The sequence below is a fragment of the Amblyomma maculatum genome, chromosome 8 (genome assembly GCF_055883805.1).
Source record: "Amblyomma maculatum isolate TAMU_Amacu chromosome 8, ASM5588380v1, whole genome shotgun sequence".
Classification (NCBI taxonomy): domain Eukaryota; kingdom Metazoa; phylum Arthropoda; class Arachnida; order Ixodida; family Ixodidae; genus Amblyomma; species Amblyomma maculatum.
This window is the reverse complement of record NC_139351.1, coordinates 94,689,479-94,709,333: the sequence shown is the minus strand read 5'-3', so window position 1 is coordinate 94,709,333 and position 19,855 is coordinate 94,689,479. Positions and strand designations below refer to the sequence as shown.

Below are 19,855 nucleotides of genomic sequence, written 5' to 3'. Positions count from 1 at the left end.
AACCTCACCGCCTCTTTTTTGCTTTCATCTGCAGTCATATAAAGCTTGTCGATGAGGGCAGTTATTGTGTTCAGAAAGTGAGAACAGCATTGATTTGCTATTTTCGTCACCTAATGTGCCATGTTCTAATAACTCGATTATCAAGTTGCCCACATCATGGACAGAGTTGGGCACAGCACTTTCGGCCAGATCTTGATTTGAACCTCATAATGACAGGCACTGAGTTGTTATCGAAAACTGTGACTGACTCTTACAGCCGTGGTGTGCTTTCGTCAACAATATGCACAAAAATAATGCACTTTTTCTGATGGATGACTGTCCACATTTTAGGTACTTGTGCAGTTTTGAGCCGTACTTCCATCTCTTCAAGCGTTGAGAAGTGCCGTTGTTGCTGTTCTTTCTCATATGTCCTGACAGAGCCCGAGCTAGTTTTCTCACGTCAGGCACCTCTCGTGCTGTTTTATGCCCCTGATAGGTAGGACGGACACCTAGGGAACAAATTTGGCACTGATCCAGGGCTTAAATGAGGCACTGGCAAACCTACCTCAAGCACCCTTACTATCTTCGGATTGGTGTACGTTGATTTCCTCTCGAAACATGAAGGATCAAAACGATTGTCTCATACCTGCGCAAACACGGATCACATGTTTATTTAATTCAGCAGCCACTTTACAAACATTACCGTTGCAATTAACACTTTTGTTAATTGAAGATGAATTGTCACCACAAAAGCTATAAGCATGCAATAATGATCTCACCGTGGTGTATGAAGGTGGCACAAAATTCTTCTGGGGAATAGCACGTATCCATTTCTTCAGGGATTTTCATCTTTCAGAAGTGAAAACACCTGAACCTTATTCCCTTTTAGGTAACTGTCAGAACAACCTGGCACACAGCACTTATTTGGCATCATGCCTTCAAACTCACATAGCACTCATAGGAAGGTAGCACGAGTTGCAAGCACTGAAACACTGACCTCAGTGGCACAGAGAAACTCCAGCTGTAAAGGCGAGGTCGTCTATGCTCACTGCGGCCGCTGTTGCAGCTTCCGTGACAGCTCAATTTTAACCACTTTCCTGACAGGAAGGGAGGCCGGGAATGAAGGCCTCCAAGCCGTGACGTCAGAACTTTGGCGCAGGCCTGAAAAGCTTCCACGGTGCGTTAGTTGACCCTACAAACCAAACCAAGCAAGTTTAGCAAAAAGCTTTATTGTTGTGCTGCATCTCTGTACACACTGGTGAGAAGCCTTTGTCGTGCCAGTTGTGTCCTATGCCTTTTGCGCAAAACCTACTCCTGGTGATGTATATGCAAACTCACAAAAGTGACAAACCATTCCACATCTCAAATCTATCAAAAGGCATCTTCACAGGACTACATGGTAAAATGTCACGAAAAAAAGAAAAAAAGAAGAAGTCATCATCCAGAAACCATAAATTCATGATTGCCTGCCGTGTTTTGCCAATATGAACGCTGAAAAATTTTGCTACATTTTTTAGTGTCAGTTGTTATGCTTGCCAGCTTCCCCACGTATTGACAGACCTCCTGTACAAGAAAGGCGTTTAATTGACCACAGTGTAACCTAGAACAAAGATATTCTTTGGGAGACTAAACTTCATTCATTGATGAGATCAAAATCATTTCTCGTGTGGGCAGCCAGTTTTCTTATTGTAAGTAGAGTTTTCTCTAGGGTGGTTAAGATTGGATAACTAAGGCTGTTTTAATGCATTTATTGCATAGCATTGTGAGTCAACTCAAGCTCTGCATCTGCGAATGCTGAGAACCATCTCTGATGCTTGCTGAAGCTTTTGCTGCAATACGATGAGAAATTCTGCATGTCGTTTAGCAGTTTAAATGAATATTCTTTTTTTGTTGCGTGGGATGATATCCTTAACAATATGGACATTTGTGATGTTGCTTTTCACTGATGTTGAATGTCTCAGACCAGCTCAGCCTATGAGGGAAACTGTTATGGTGGACTACGGAAATTTGACTACTTGGGGTTATTTAGTGTGCACTGACATTGCACAGTACAGAGGCATCTTGCATTTCGTCTCTATTCAAAAGAGGCTGCTGTGGCCATGGTTGAACCTGCGCCCTTGTGTTTAGTAGTTTAGTGCCCTAACCACTGAGTCACTGTGGTGGGGCTTGTTACGATTTATTGTCTGCATTAGTATTAAGAAGTTGTGCTGCGACATCACAGGCAATGTTTGGCTGGCAGCTGTCACTGTGTATCAACCACGCCTGTTGTGCCTTAGGCGGTGCGAGCTGGGAAATGTCATTTTTCCTTCTAGAGCATAGGCTCTGCTATATGGGGTGTAACTTCTGATTTGACCTCGCAGGGACCAAATGACCTTGACCTTTTTAAATATAGGTCTCTATCGAAAAGCGAGATGCTGCTTCTTCCTTTCTCTAACTTACAATTTGAACAAAAAATATCTTTAAAAATGGAAAAATGAAAATATGTGTTTAAAGGCACTATCTCATCTGCTCATGAAGGGAAGCTTGTGTATCCAACACTGTGCATGACCTTGTTAGGCCATGCAAAGCCATCTGCTCATGAAGGGAAGCTTGTGTATCCAACACTGTGCATGACCTTGTTAGGCCATGCAAAGCCATGCTTAACAGCTTTTGCTTATATTACTATGTGCAAGCCATGCTTAAATTAACTTCCGCCATTCTTTCTTGCCAATATTACTTTGTGCAAACCATACCTTCATTGGAGGTTCAATAATAGATGCTTCTTGTAACGATTAATTTATATAACTAGTGCATCTGCACCGTTAGCAATATATATGGCTCGTTATTTTCTGTGGTTCGCAAAAACCGCAGAAAAGCGTCTAGGTGTACCTATAAGGTAATGTAGTACTGTGTGATATCACAGAAGCTAGTTCAAGTGGGTTATAAATACTTGTTTAAAACTTCCTGTTTTTTGACAAAATTCTCGAGAATTCGTTGAAATGTTTTTGTGTTTTCAATGCAGTTTTCATTATTTTTCTGGCGGATAGTATTTTTTAACTAATTATTCTCGACCACGATGCCCGCGATGCACATGTGACCGAAAGGGGGTCGATCGCACCTTGCACTACGTAGAAAAGGATCACTCGCCATTTTGCACAGGTCTCTCGCGGATCTCTCCAGCCATGGCCATGCTGTAGAACTGGATAGTGGACATTTGACCAGCATTCACACAAAGCGCGTCGGTCGCTCTTTCGAGAAATGCTGGATACGGAACTTGTTTAAAGGTGCTGAAAAATAGCTTCTGTAGAAAGGATGTCTCTGGCAAGGAACTCTGGGCAGGCGATACACATACTTAATGACATCGATCTCAAAAACCCTGAATCTGAGAACATAGTTGGGTGCACATGTTTCGTGCCTGCACGCACTGCGCGAGGGGGTGTGCCTCGTGGTCTCCTAAGTTGTCTTGAGAGTGCCAGCAAAGTGGTTCATATTGTTTATATTGTTGCCAGTTACAATGCAACATATATTTCACTTATCTGGCCTTTTCTAGCATATAACACCTTATCTTTCACCGTAATTGCCATTAGAATGTGGTAATTTGTGATGACATTGCCTTGCTAAGCAACTCGGGAGATGAACTGCAAATAATGATTGATGACCTAGACAGGAAAAGTAGAAAGGTAGGCTTGAAAATCAATATGCAGAAGACTAAGGTAATGTTCAACAGCCTCGGGAAGGAACAGGAGTTTACATTAGGTAGCGAAATACTGGAAGTAGTAGGCGAATATATCTACTTAGGACAGGTAGTAACCGCAGATCCGGATCATGAAAAGGAAATAACAAGAAGAATAAGATTGGGATGGAGCGCATTTGGCAAGCACTCGCAGATTATGACTAGCAGCTTACCGGTATCGCTCAAGAGGAAAGTATACAACAGTTGCATCTTGCCTGTACTCACCTATGGGGCTGAAACGTGGAGGCTAACCAAGAGAGTTCTACTTAAGTTGAGGACAACCCAGAGGGCTATGGAACGAAAAATGGTAGGGGTAACATTAAGAGATAGAAAGCGTGCAGAGTGGGTCAGAGAAATAACTCAAGTTAACGACATTCTAGTGGAAATTAAGAAGAAGAAATGGACATGGGCAGGACATGTAGTGCGAAGAGAGGATAACCGATCGTCGCTGAGGGTAACAAACTGGATTCCAAGGGAAGGAAAGCGTAGCAGGGGGCGGCAGAAAGTTAGGTGGGCGGATGAGATTAAGAAGTTCGCAGGGGTCAAGTGGATGCAGCTAGCACAGAACCGGGTTAAGTGGAGAGATATGGGAGAGGCCTTCGCCCTGCAGTGGGTATAATCAGGCTGATGATGATGATGATGAATTTGTTAATACAGACCAACTTCAGTTTGTCCTTCAAAGCAGACAGTTGGGCTAATTTGTGATTATTAGATTCAATGCACAAGGTAATTAGCGCTAAAGACAGGGACAGAAGAGAAGCGAACACCACGAACGCTAGACATTAACATGGTTTATTCCAGACAACGCATTCAATATACAAGCAAACCATGTAAAAAAACATGTGCACATGTGCAGCGGTATCTTCGGGTTCAGGAATTGTATTACTTTGGATGATAAAGATAACGAAGGCTTGCTTACGCATGACTTTTATTCAATATCAATGAGAAATGCTTCGAGTATTTCACGCTCCTTCTGGTCTGAGCTTCAAAAAATGACCCGTGTCTGATTGTATATTGGAACACAATTATCCTCGCAGCGTTTGCAATGTGCCCCGAGCCTGATATTGCCTCGACAGCATGCCTGTGCTCCATTAGCCGAACATTGATACATCGGCCAGTTTGGCCGATGTAGAAATTCCCACATGACAAGGGAATTCTGTAGACCACATTGGTCTTGCAGGCCACATACGGAATTTGTTGTTTTATTGTTCAAGGGTGTTTTTTCTTCTCTGAGGCAGCATTAACAGCCTTGCATAGTTTTCCCGAGTTTATCTGATGCAGGGAGCACAACTCGGACATTGCCTTTCTCCGCCACCTTCTTTAGGCGGTGTGTCAGCTGGTGAATGTATGGCAGTGCCATGCATTTAGCCCACCCATGAGCTTGCAGCTCAGTTGTCGTTGCCTGTTTCCCAGATTTTATCATTTTTAACAGGCCTTCAGCAATGGATGTCACAATCTTTTTAGGGAAATCGGCCTTCATCATGTGATCTGCCTGCAGGTGCAGGCTTTCAATCACCTTGTGTGATTGTGTGAATGTCGGCTTAATAATGTGCACATACTAGCGTTATAACAAGCTTTGACATATACTGGTTTTATGTGCTTGTTTTTTGTTAAGACGACTTCATCGTACACAAGAGGAGCATAGCTGCATCAGCATGTCATAAATGCTTATTTTCATATTGGTTAGCAATGTGAAATTTTGCCACATGGCTGACCATGTGACTGTATAATTCTCTTCCCTTGTTCTCTGCATGTTGGACGGCATATGAACATACCAGTTGTGAACCAAAAAGTGATGGATCCATCCCCTAGCCAGCCTACTGCTGCAAATGTTGAAGGCACCGCAGTTGTGCAACAGGAACAGATGGTGCTGTTGGTGGGCCAGCCTGGCTCTATGGACATTGCATGTATGTTCATTAAGACAGGCCTTTTTAAGTGCTTTTTTGTCTTAATTGATGTGGAATTTGAATATCATGAAAGCAGTAATGCTGCATGTTCAAAAGTTGGACCATGTGTAGCCTTTAGCTATGAATTAATGCATCACATTTTAAAAAGTAGGCAGTTTCATGGCCGCCTATATTTTGCTTTCTTGGTCTGTTCTAGCATATTGCTGCAAACCATTGAAATCTTTGTTGTTTTGCAACAGCCTCCAGCATAAGGCCGTGTCGGCGATGGTGCACGGACCTATATTGTGCTTGGTGCCATGAAGCGCGTTTTTATTGCTTTCTTTGCATCGCAAGATGCACCGAAATTAGTCTGGAATGATTGCTGGCAAGCACAACTGTTTCCATATTATTCCGAACTTTTTCGGTATCCCTCCACTGGCTTATTTAAATGTTTCAGCGCCAAATTTAAATTGAGCACTGCCGAATGCAACGAGCATTCATACTTCGTCAACCGACGAACATCCTTCCTGCTTTCTTCGTTGCTGAATTGCTTAATTCATTTGTGGGCGCAAGTCAGCCCAAAAAAGACTTCATTTCATTAAGAACCAAGACTGTTCGATTGCTGCCTATGGCCTAGTCACTGCCATGTGAGAATATGAAATCTCTTTTTCATCTTTTTTGATTGGAGCAATTTGTTGATACAGGTCGACTTGATGTCCCATTAGTATTAATAATGAGGGGTTTCTGGCATTACAGCAAACTAGTAACATGCACTGCTTTATTTTATAATTTTGTTATTAGAAGCCCTTAGCATTCACAAGAGGAACATAGCTGCTTCAACATCCCATCGAAAAGAGAGTGAGAGAAACAGAAAAATGAAAGACTACGGAGGTTAGCTGGGTGGTGCCCTGTAGGCTGCTCTACATGAAGAGGGAGGGCGGGGGGGAAGGAAAGAAAGAGAGGCAGTGAAATTATTATTTTTTTTTATTTGTCCATAGCCCTCGACAATAAAGGGACAGAGGAAGCACAATTAATGTTTGTAGTCATGAAGTCCACCCCGAGTCCTTTAGTATCTTCAGGAGTGCCTTCACCACTTTCCTTTCTAATGGAGGTTTTATCCAAGGCCCCAGAATCCTTTCTTGTGTAAGAGGATGAGTGTCCAAGTAGCGGGGCGTAGCAGCCAGGATGGCATGCTCTGGCACAAATCAAGGGCAGTTACAAAGTATATGTCCAATCATTTCATCACACCCGCGTTGCTCACATTCTGGAGAGTCTGCTATTGCAGTGAAATGGGAATAGGCATTTGTAGTGTAATCTCGTTGATATGATTCTCACGGGCACTGAAAATAAAAATGTATTATCTGAAAATCGTATTGTCCAAACAGGCTCCAAATGACTACAAATACATGCATACTTGGCACAAAACTTGCTTTCGTTAAAGTGTAATAACCTGTCGCCTTGCCGTGGACTTGGTGTTTTTTGATGTAAAAAACAAAAAATTTCGTAAGGGAGACAAGCATGGAGCATGATAAATTTTTGTTTGCAAGTAAATTTAATGTGAGCCACAATTGATTGAAGGGAAATAATAATAATAGGTTCAGAGGAAGGGAAAGACGCAGTATTTGTCACACTTATCTCTGTGGACACCTGAACCACGCTGTAAGGGAAGGGAGGAAGGTGGGAATGAAAGTGGAAAGAGAGAAAGAGGAGCCGTAGGGGAGGGCTGCAGAGTAATTGCGACCACCTGGGAATCTTTAACGTGTGCTGACATCGCACAGCACACGGACGCCTCTTCATTTCGTTCCATCGAAACGCAGCCGCTGCGGTCGGGATCGAACGCGGGTACTCCAGCACAGTAGACGGGCATCTTACCACTGCACCACCCCGGCGGGGAAAATAATTCAAAAAAAGATGCACTGTGCGTGTGGCATATAGCACCTCCTCTCAGCCTTTTGAATCGCCGGTGGAGAGAGAATCAGCAAGCAAAGCAGATAGCGCAAACTACTGTGAGCCATTAAGAAACTTGTCCAAGTGCAAAAGACTGCTTGAGTTATTCTAATGATTTCACTGTGAAAACAAGCACATACTTCACCATCAAGCCTCTTTGTCAGTAACAAGCTTGTCAGGCCTACGGCAGACAAAATCATACTTGAAGCATAATGGGTTGGTGCACCAAAGGTGTCAATCACTAGGAAGCTTCCCAAAGGTGTTGGAAAGCCATGCAGGGCCTATTGCCAAGATGTTAAAAATTAGCTCCAGCATTTATCAGGCGAAAGAATTAACTATTGTTAGTGCAACAAAGAAGCTGAAGGATGAAAAGGCTACCCTTCAGTACCATCTATCTTTCCTGAACACACTAGTGTCTAGTGCACAGGAATTTATAAGTACTGGCACAGAATCAAAAAGGATGCGCACAAGATAGAGAGCGGAAATGTCATGCTCATTAATCTGAACTCCAAATTAGTGACACTGCTTGAGGGCGCTAAAGTTTTAGACTCAACAGATATCATGACATCAATCAAGTCAAAATAGGCTAACAGTTTAGGTCAGGCTGCTAGTCTATTCCAAGTTGTTCCTCAGGTCAGCCTGTGTTATATTATACATCTGTACATGCTTTGGCTGTTTGTGTTGTCAGAGATGAGTGCGAAGCTGGAAAAGCACCTAACATGCATAAAAAGGAATCTGATTGGGAATTTTTTTATGTCAGAAAGAGAAATACAATTATCAAAGGCATTTGACCTTAGAAATATGAGCTCCAAAATATAATTCAAATGATTGAAAACTAGTTTTGTCGCTCCAAAGCTCCTCCAAAATGGCGTTATTACTTACGCTGCAACGGCAAAACGCAACAGCTGTGTGTGCACCGGCCGCTCTAAGCTTCCATGCAGCGTGTAGCAGACGACGCGCCCGGGAGCAAGAGTTGACTGCAGCGCTGTAGTTCTCACTTTGGCCACTAGGGGCGCACTTTTCTGCTGGGTGAAGATTCTAACATGGACAGGTGCAAGCGAGATATCTTGGAACGTTTAAGGGGTGATAAGAGAGTGCTGGTTGGAGCTTTCCCAGGAAGAACAACGAGGGCAGTGCTAAAAGAGAGTAAAAATAGGCTGTTGAAGAATTCCGCAGAGCGCAGTATGGTAATAGTAGCCGCGGGGCTAAATGATGTCCTAAATGGTGACGCTGCAGCAGTGGTGGAAAGTTTAGCTAAGGGAGTTGACGAGATCAGGGAGATAGCACAGCAGACGCAGATAGTTGTATGCACAGTACCAGAGGTGCTAGGATTGAACGGAAAGATGGAAAAGGACGTGGTGACAGTTAATCAGGGCATAAGAAAGTTAAGCCTGGAGAAGCGTTTCGAAGTGGTTGAGGTAAACAGGGAGGTATATAAAGCAGGTTTTGGTAGGGCTTTTCAGCGAGATGCATTCATTTTAACAGAAGGGTGGGAGCAGAGATCGGCTGGCACCTGGCAGGCAGGGCTGTAGCTTTTTTAGGGGGTCCACGAGGACTCCGTGCACAGAGGTAGTTAGAAGTGTAGCAGAAGAAAGTGTAATAATGGAGGCTGAGCCCCCAAAAATGGCAAAGAGTAGGTCGAGAAAGAAAAGTACAAAAAAGAAATTTAACACTAGGATCAGCTACATAAACATGCAAGGAGGTAGAAAAAGACCGAAATGGCTAGAGATAGAACAGCAGTTGAAGGATGACAAAATAGGTGTGTACGCTCTTTGCGAGGCTCATCTCAGGGATCTAGAAGATCCACCGTTTGTAGAAGGCTACGTCTGGGAAGGGTGCAACAGAACGAGAACGGAAAAAAAGGGTGGAGGGGTAGGTATGTTGATACACCAGGGAACAAATTGGCAAAGAATTAAATCATCTTGTAAAGAACATATCTGGGTTTCAGGAACAATTGCCGGCATAAAGACATGGCTAGGGGTAGTTTATTTAGGAACAGGGCATCAATGCAGGCAAGAAAACAGGGATCTTGTTGAATGTCTCAGTGACGATATAAGCCAGTTTGGAAACAGGGCCAATATTATTCTACTGGGGGACATGAACGGCCACATCGACGATCTGGATGGATACACGGATTGTAACAGCAGGCTAATGCTAGATTTCTGTGAGCGACACGATCTAGTTATAGTAAATAGAGAAACAAAATGTGAAGGCCAAATCACGTGGGAATTCCACAACAGGCAGACAACCATTGACTATTGTCTAATGTCACAGGAAATTTATAGCAAGGTCACAAAAATGGAAATAGACGAAGAAGGGGAGTGTAGTCTGGGAAGTGATCATAAACGTATTAGTCTGCAGATGGGGCCCTTGATGAAAAGAGAAATGGAACTTAGACAAAACGTAAACGCAAAATTAAACGACGATCAAATAGCGCAGATAGCAGCAGACATAGAGGAAGCAATAGAGAAAAGCCCCATGGAAGACTGGGATTATGCACAGGTGGAACTACTCATAAGGAGGAAAATTCAGGAGGTTAAAGTAGCAAACCGCTGGAAGGAAAGAGGAAGCCACGGAGCTGATGGAATAAGGAAATCAGGGAAGCTATTGAACAACGACGGGCTGCTTCAAGGGAACACCGAATGGCAAAGAAGGCACAGGTACCTCAGGAGGAAATCGACCAAAAATGGGAATCATATCGACAAAAGAAACTTCAAGTGCAGGCCCTCGTCCAAAGTAAAATAAGATAGACCACCGATCGCTGGATGGCTGATATACACGATGCCTCTAGAGGCGGAGCAAGAAAATTCTGGAACCATATAAGCTGGCTAGGGAAGAAGAATCAAAGAAAGCAGGATCGGATTCAAGATAACGCGGGAAATTATTTAAAGGGAGATAACGCAGTGAACTACATTACATCAGTTATAGCCGAGTCATTTAAGAGTGACGATAGGGTAATCTCCGCAAATCAGGAAGCAACACAAGGTAGCAGAATACAAAGGAGCTTAGAAGTGACCAATTTAAACTGGAAAAAGGCCGAAAAAAATATTCCTAAAAACACATCTACAGGAATAGATGGAATTCCGATCAAGCTGATTAATGAACTAGGTCCAAAAAGTAAGGAAACGTTGTTAAAAGCTCTGGAAACAGTCATAACGAATAAGCAAATTCCGGACAGCTGGCGGCAGAGTAAAATGAATTTGATCTATAAAGGGAAAGGAGACAGAATGCACATAAAATCCTACAGGCCGATTACCATAACATCTGTTATGTACAGGTTAGCCATGCAGGCGGTGAAATTAAAGGTGCAAGCATGGGTAGAAAGTAAGAAGATACTCGGAGAACTTCAGAACGGCTTTAGAAATGGTAGGCGCTTAGATGATAGCCTGTTCGTGCTTACCCAATGCATCGAAATATCTAGAGTGGAAAATAGACCTTTGTATTTGGCCTTCCTGGACATAAACGGGGCGTACGACAACGTAAGCAGGGAACTCCTGTGGAACATATTAAAAGAAGAAGGTATCGGTTATGAGATAATAGAGTTCCTACAGGAAATATACCGGGATAACAAAGTAGAAATTACGTGGGAAGGGATAAGAAGTACAGAGGATGTCAAAGTATGCAAAGGATTAAGACAAGGCTGTCCTCTATCACCGGTGCTGTTCATGCTTTATATGATAAACCTGGAACGGAGGATACAAGACAGTAACCTAGGTTTTAACCTGTCATATAGATTAGGTGGAAAGGCGGTAGAGCAGCGCCTCCCCGGTTTGATGTATGCAGACGATATTGTGCTGCTAGCTGAGAGCCTGGAAGAATTGCAAACTCTAGTTAAGTAGTGCGGAGACGAAGGGGACGCTCTAGGCTTCAGTTTCAGCGCCGTTAAGTCGGGTCTGATGATTTTCAACGGCTCAGCTGATCAGGGTCTTAAAATACAAGGCCTTGAAATACCTAGAGTAGCAGAATATAAATATCTGGGGGTATGGGTAAACGAAGGATTGGCATACATTGGAAAGCATGAGCAATCCCTTAAGGCCAAAGGGCGAAGGAATGTCGGGATAATGAAGCATAAGGCATTGTGGGGATACAATAGGTATGAGGTTTTGAGGGGTATTTGGAAAGGAATTATGGTGCCCGGACTTACTTTCGGAAATGCGGTTTTGTGCCTAAAATCAGAGGTACAGTCGACATTAGAAACAAATCAGAGATCCGTTGGACGATTAGCACTAGGTGCCCACGGTAAAACTACAAATGAGGCGGTACAGGGAGATATGGGCTGGGCATCTTTCGAAGTACGGGAAGCTCAGAGTAAAATATTATATGAGGAACGCCTGAGGAAATTGGACAGTAACAGATGGGCAGCTAAAGTATTTAAATACCTGTACCTAAAAAGCGTTGACTCACAATGGAGGAAAAGAACTAGGAAACTAACTAGTAAGTCTGCTAGTAACAAGGACGGAGAAATAAAGAGCATTAAGCAACAGGTGAAAAACACAGAAGGTAAAAATTGGATAAATTCGATGGAAAAGAAACAGAGTGTGGAATTATACCGAAAGTGGAAAATGCAGATCAGGAAGGAAGATTTCTTTGATAACTCAAGAGGCAGTGCCCTACTTTTTGAAGCTAGATCAGGGTGCCTTAGAACACGCAGCTACAAAAAGAAATTTAACAATGGAGATGACGCATGTGCTGTATGTGGAAACTCCAGTGAAACAATTGACCATATTATACTCGAATGTAATGGTATCTATCCGGAAGTTGGTGCAGGCGCAATCACTGTTCCTGAAGCTCTGGGCTTTAGAGATAACAGTGGCCGGGTGAATAAACCGGCGGTGGAAACTAGCAAAAAACGACTGGAAGATTGGTGGCTTAAAAGCAGAGAAGTGACATAATGTTAGTAATGTAGGAACAAAATTTAATAAATAGAATGGTGGTTTAGTTAACCATTCTAAATCAATAATTAAGATATAGGGAGAAAAATGAGCATGATAGCTACTGCTACCACCCCGTTTCAAAGGGGATGCTCCCATATTCCATCTATCCATGGTTAGTAATGTAGAAACAAAAATTTAATAAATAGAATGATGGTTTAGTTAACCAATCTAAATCAATAATTAAGATATAGGGAGAAAAATGAGCATGATAGCTATTGCTACCACCCCGTTTCAAAGGGGACGCTCCTATATTCCATCCATGCATCCATCAATGGTAGTGGAGCTGGGTTTGTGAAGCTGAGTTGATTCTAGTAACATTGGTCCAGCCTTCAGGGGTAGACCATGACTGTATAGTCATATTTCGGGCGAGCGTAAATTTAAAAACATATATATATATATATATATATAAAGGAAAGAAGGGTTCGGATCCCACCATCGGCACATTGTTTTTTCTTCTACTTTGTGTTTAATTATCTTTCCCCTAAACAGATTACATTACTGATTTCTGTGATTATCTAAGCAAACATTTAAAAAAAAAAAGACATAAAAGTACCATCCCCAACGCTTTCCTGGGCCTCGCCGACTGTTGGCTTCTTTCCTTTATGTATTATAACGAGCACCCTCATTTTCCCCTTAATTGATCTGCTTGTAGCTTACGGGGGTCTCGGTTCTGGCAGTCTTGAAGCCATAGGTAACGTAAGAGGGTTCTAGCACAGCTTTCGCCCTCGCTCTTGATCACGTTCTACGTGACGCTGGCGGTAACAAAGGACGTTCTACGTCCGCCGCTATGGCTGAGGGTGGCGCTGGTGAACACTCTCAAGGTTAGTATACAGACAACATAAATACCCAAGCAAGTAGCAGGGGGGACAGCGGCCGATGTAGCTCAGTTGGAAGAGCACCGGACGCGATATTCGGAGGTCGTGGGTTCGGATCCCACCATCGGCACGTTGTTTTTTCTTCTACTTTGTGTTTAATTATCTTTCCCCTAAACAGATTACATTACTGATTTCTGTGATTTTCTAAGCAAACATTTAAAAAAAAAAAAAGACATAAAAGTACCATCCCCAACGCTTTCCTGGGCCTCGCCGACTGTTGGCTTCTTTCCTTTATGTATTATAACGAGCACCCTCATTTTCCCCTTAATTGATCTGCTCGTAGCTTACGGGGGTCTCGGTTCTGGCAGTCTTGAAGCCATAGGTAGCGTAAGAGGGTTCTAGCACAGCTTTCGCCCTCGCTCTTGATCACGTTCTACGTGACGCTGGCGGTAACAAAGGACGTTCTACGTCCGCCGCTATGGCTGAGGGTGGCGCTGGTGAACACTCTCAAGGTTAGTATGCAGACAACATAAATACCCAAGCAAGTAGCAGGGGGGACAGCGGCCGATGTAGCTCAGTTGGAAGAGCACCGGACGCGATATTCGGAGGTCGTGGGTTCGGATCCCACCATCGGCATGTTGTTTTTTCTTCTACTTTGTGTTTAATTATCTTTCCCCTAAACAGATTACATTACTGATTTCTGTGATTATCTAAGCAAACATTTAAAAAAAAAAAAAGACATAAAAGTACCATCCCCAACGCTTTCCTGGGCCTCGCCGACTGTTGGCTTCTTTCCTTTATGTATTATAACGAGCACCCTCATTTTCCCCTTAATTGATCTGCTTGTAGCTTACGGGGGTCTCGGTTCTGGCAGTCTTGAAGCCATAGGTAGCGTAAGAGGGTTCTAGCACAGCTTTCGCCCTCGCTTTTGATCACGTTCTACGTGACGCTGGCGGTAACAAAGGACGTTCTACGTCCGCCGCTATGGCTGAGGGTGGCGCTGGTGAACACTCTCAAGGTTAGTATACAGACAACATAAATACCCAAGCAAGTAGCAGGGGGACAGCGGCCGATGTAGCTCAGTTGGAAGAGCACCGGACGCGATATTCGGAGGTCGTGGGTTCGGATCCCACCATCGGCACGTTGTTTTTTCTTCTACTTTGTGTTTAATTATCTTTCCCCTAAACAGATTACATTACTGATTTCTGTGATTATCTAAGCAAACATTTAAAAAAAAAGACATAAAAGTACCATCCCCAACGCTTTCCTGGGCCTCGCCGACTGTTGGCTTCTTTCCTTTATGTATTATAACGAGCACCCTCATTTTCCCCTTAATTGATCTGCTTGTAGCTTACGGGGGTCTCGGTTCTGGCAGTCTTGAAGCCATAGGTAGCGTAAGAGGGTTCTAGCACAGCTTTCGCCCTCGCTTTTGATCACGTTCTACGTGACGCTGGCGGTAACAAAGGACGTTCTACGTCCGCCGCTATGGCTGAGGGTGGCGCTGGTGAACACTCTCAAGGTTAGTATACAGACAACATAAATACCCAAGCAAGTAGCAGGGGGACAGCGGCCGATGTAGCTCAGTTGGAAGAGCACCGGACGCGATATTCGGAGGTCGTGGGTTCGGATCCCACCATCGGCATGTTGTTTTTTCTTCTACTTTGTGTTTAATTATCTTTCCCCTAAACAGATTACATTACTGATTTCTGTGATTATCTAAGCAAACATTTAAAAAAAAAGACATAAAAGTACCATCCCCAACGCTTTCCTGGGCCTCGCCGACTGTTGGCTTCTTTCCTTTATGTATTATAACGAGCACCCTCATTTTCCCCTTAATTGATCTCCTTATATATATATATATATATATACTATCAGTAATGTGGAGAGTTGCCATTAGGCTGACATTGTGTCTCATTATTTCTTCTGCCTTGATTCCTGCATGTAGGGAGACATATGAACATGCCAGTTGTGAAGCAGGAAGCGATGGAATCACCCTCCGACCAGCCTGCTTCTGCAGATGTTGATAATACCCCAGTTGCACAGCAGGAAGAGATGGTACGGTTGCCGGACCAGCCTGGCTCTACGAACATTAAATGTATGTTCTCTAAAAAGGCCTTTTCTTTTCTTTTTTTTTTTTTGAATGGTTTTTTTACTTCAGTAGACATGGAATGTGCATGTTACGAAGGTGGTAATGGTGCATTCTCAAAAATTGGACTTTGTATGGCTTTTAGCGGGATTTCAATCTTACATTATTTTATATAAGTGATTCAGTGATTTGGAAGTTGACATATTGAACCTAATTGTGTGAATGAATTATTGTGGAAATTTTGTATAGAAACCAAATTTTTTTTTAGACTGACCTCATAAGTTGGAATAGGCATTGGACAGTGGTTCGAGAGTGTATGGAAAGCAGCTTGATTCTGCATGGAGCTTTTGTGTAATGCGGGAAAACATAGTGCAAGATGCATTTCACTCTTCCTTCATTATTTTTGAATTTTTCCAACTGAAGCAAAATACTGGGAGGAAAAAGGAAAAAAAAGAGAAACTTCGAAGCAGGTAGCATTTGCTTTTGTTTCTTGTGCATCGCCCAGGGTACTGCAAGCAGGCAGACAGCAAAGGACCAATCCCTTTAAGTAATTGAGTAGGTGATGAACAGAACAATGAAAAGCTCACTTTTCTTGTTGCTGTACGCAGTTTTCTCCATATAACTTATTTTTTATATAAATATATTTCTTCCCAAAACACAATTGTTGAAGGTGCGTGCTTACCTCTATGAAAAATAAAAGTAAAAGCTCTGCAGCAGACACCAACTCGTTCTCTCAGTCATGCTCTATGAAGCCTTGTAGCAAGCGTAGCAAGCAATAAGGCCGACAGTGCCTTCTAATTTTCTTGCTCGTCTTCATTACCTTGCTTCATTACGCTGGCACAGACACTGTCAACACAAAAAAATTAGCTCCATGCGTACGCGCATGTGAGTAGTTACGACCAACGGCACCCAACACTCCTGCTTTCCAGTGTAATATCCTATCTCTCCAGTGTAATATCCTATATCTAATATTAGCCAGAAACAGCATTAAAATCAATTCCTGTGATTTTTATTCTCCGTGAAAATCTATTCTGTGGATAACTCTGGCTGCAGTTATATTTTATTAAAAGCAAAAGATTAATTTATTTCTGAAAAAAATATTTAAAACTTGTTCCACCAAACAAACAAAACTTTGGACTCAGAAAACTATGCTGTGAACATCAATTTGAAGCGCTTACTGTTGCAACCTATCACGTAGGATCTGCACTAAATATATGCATTAGCGTACTGTATGTTCAGAACTGAGCAGTTTCAGTGCCTCCTATATTTCACTTTCCTGGCCTGTTCTAGCACATTACAGCCCCACTTCACTGTCTTTATAGTTAGAATGTGGTAATTTGGCGATACAGTCCAACTTTTTTTTGTCCTCGATGTCATTTTAGTAATCACAATGTGGGGATTCTTTCATTACAGCAAACGAGTGGCATTCACTGCATTTATGTGCTTGTTTCTTATTAGAAGACTTCAGAATTCACAAGAGAGACATACCTGCATCAGCATATTATCAGAATATTATAATTTTCATTTTCGTTAGCAATGCATAAACTTGCGATGTGGCTGACCTTGTGTCTGTGTAATTCTCTTCCCTTGTTCTTTGCATGTTGAATGGCCTATCAACACACCAGTTGTGAAACTCGAACCAATGGAACCATTCCCCGACCAGCCCACTTCTACAGATGTTGAGGAAACCTCAGTTGTGCAACAGGAAGAGATGGTACAGCTGGATCAGCCTGGTTCTACGGATATTGCAGGTATGTTCACTAAATTGACCTTTCTTTCTCTTTTTGGTTTTTTTTTAGTGGTTTTTCACTTCAGTAGACGTCGATTGTGCACATTATGAAGGTGGTAATGATGGATGATCAAAAGTTGGACCATGAATGGCCCTTCGCATGATTTCATTGTCACATCATTTTTTTAAGTAATTCAGTGATTAGGAAGGTGACATGTTGAACCTAATTGTGTGAATATGTCATGTGTGGGAATGCGGTGCAACGTTTCGTATAGGGATGAAATATATTTGAGAATTGCCTCATAAGTTGGAATAGGCGTGCACTTTCGTTCGAGAGTGTATGGAAAAGAGCGTGATTCTGTGCGGAGCTTTTGTATAAAATGGGAACACATAATGCAAGGTGCATTTTGCATTTCATTCATTATTTATCGATTATTTGAACTCAGCCAAAATACTGGGGTGGAAAACGGAACATACTGTAGTGCAAGTAGCCATCGGGCTTTGGTTTTCGTGCATCACCTTTGATATTGCAGCAAGCAGACGACAAAGAGGACCAATCTCTTAAAGTAATTGAGTAGGAAATGAACCAAGACATCAGTGAAGAACTTACTTTTCTAGTTGCTGTATGCAACTATCTCTGCACATCCATTTTTGTATATGTTTATGTATTTCTTCTGAGAACACAATTGTTGGAGGTGCAGCTTTTGCCCATCTGTGTGGAAAACGAGTGTAGAAGCACCATTGTGGACTCCAAGTTATTCTCTGTTATACACTATGAAGCCCCGTGGTGAGCAATGATGCCGACCATGCTTTCCATTGTTTTTGCTCACCGTCGTTAGGCTGCGGCATTACCCTATCACAGACAGGTCGACATAGAAAATTAGGTCCACATTTACTTGTATATGAGTAGTTACAACCACTGGTGCCCAGCATTCATGGTCTCCAATGTAACATCCTATCTGAAAAATAGCGCCTGAGTTTAGTACAAAGCTAATGAAGATGATATGTCCAGCTGGGACACACAACTCGCACTCAGATTTTGACCAAATCTTATGTCTTGTATATTCCAAGTATTTTGGCCCCTTATGACAAGCCTAATGATAAGATGTCTGAATTGGACAAAGAGGACCATTTGCTGAAGGGAACTGCAGGCAGTGCCTTCAGCCCAGTAGCTTAAAACAGTTGCTTAATGGTGGAAGATCTAAAACACAGCCAAATGCCACCTAACCTGACCTAACCTAGCCTAATAATCTAGCCTAACCCTAGCCTAGCCTAAAAAGACCCACCTCCTCAATTTGGCCATGTCTCACAAAATGTCCACATCGCCTGGAAATATGACCAACATCATCCGCCTGGAACCAGAGGCCCTGCCCTGTACAGCCATATGATGCTGACCATGAGCTTTCCGCCATCCCTTCAGTCCATGGTTTCATCCGTCAAGAATTCACTGACGTCTGCAGCCTTTCGTATCCGTCATTCCTTCACATGTAGCTAATGTTTGTGCAATCACTGGTGGATGACTTCACCAGGTCCACATCAGCATAACCTTAACCCTAGTGGACACCCAATGACACATACTTTTGCGTCCACTGTCCTCATGTTGACTGCATCACTGGTGTCTGTCGTAGCCACTGGTTCAGTTCTTACACATCCCTTTTTCCCAGCTCACCCATTAACAAAGAAGGTCCCTGTGATTTCTCTGTACTCTATCAGGCAGCCGCATTTGCTACTGCACGTTGCTTTTTGTGCTGCAGTGGCTGCAGTTTGTGCAGTTTTTGCTAACATCTTCCTTTCTTTACGCTTTGTGGTTCTGCTGCAATCATCAAATTTTTTTGTTTTATGCTATTAGGAAAGTTGTGGCTTTATTTTTGCAGTGTTGGCAGGTAACATCGATTAAATGTTTTAGAAGCCATTCAGCCTACTGTCGATTGCAGCTTGTTTGTAAATTTTATCCCTTGTCTGGTAGACAGCATCCCCTGTTATCTATGTCATTGGTTCAGCATAATGAATGATCATCATTTTAAATCTCATTTAAAGTAGGGATACTAGTTAATCTGCACCTCTTAAATCCTGATTTACTTAATTGCACATTGCTAATAGTACCAGGCAACATTCTTCCATCTGCTTGCGTATGTGTTCAGTGGGTTTTTAGTTATTATTTCTTTTTGAATGACCCTTATTATGTCTTCCTCCTTTAGGTTATAACGCTGTTTTTTTCCGAAATCAAGGCATGTTGGCACACCTTCTTAAATGTGTGCATCCTACAATTGCTGAACTGTACCTGTAGTGCCAAATAGTTCCCATATACATTTACTAGGACTCCACAAAATTTGCATAATTAGTCAGCAGGGAGGGCCAGTTTTGTATGTGCGTCTGCAATCCTTGTATGCTCCTTAAAAAATGGTTTAAATTTGAAAATTTTCTTTGCACTGATTAATTTGCACCTCTGAAGCAGATATGAGTAGGTTTAGGGTGTCTACCAACCTGGAAAACTGGGAATTATCAGGGAATTTGATAATCTTTAAAAACTCAGGGCATTCGTGCCTATATCAAGGAAAATTAGCAGCAGTTCTACCTAAAGGGAGCTAAAGTCACGATAATAATGGCTCGTGTAAACAAAGCGGGCTGGTGTTGCAAGATTGTACACTGTGGCATTACGCGTCCTTCCCTCTGCAACTGCCGGCCTCCCATGTTGTGCCAAATGGACCATCCCAGCAAGGCGGCATAAAGTGTTGCAACGTTTCAAATTTCAAGGCGCGGCGAAAGC

The 19,855-nt window shown here is 42.7% G+C and overlaps 1 protein-coding gene across 5 annotated transcripts in view; it reads left to right on the top strand.

The window, feature by feature from the left end:
- Window positions 1–19,855, top strand: part of LOC146181857 (uncharacterized) — a 145,731-nt gene that overhangs the window by 107,456 nt on the left and 18,420 nt on the right. For all 5 annotated transcript variants that reach the window (XM_084576865.1, XM_084576864.1, XM_084576861.1 and 2 more), the window contains 3 exons: window positions 5,470–5,598; window positions 15,219–15,368; window positions 16,985–17,110. In XM_084576865.1, coding sequence (XP_084432991.1) covers window positions 5,470–5,598; window positions 15,219–15,368; window positions 16,985–17,110 — 405 coding nt within the window. The remainder of the gene's footprint in view (window positions 1–5,469; window positions 5,599–15,218; window positions 15,369–16,984; window positions 17,111–19,855) is intronic.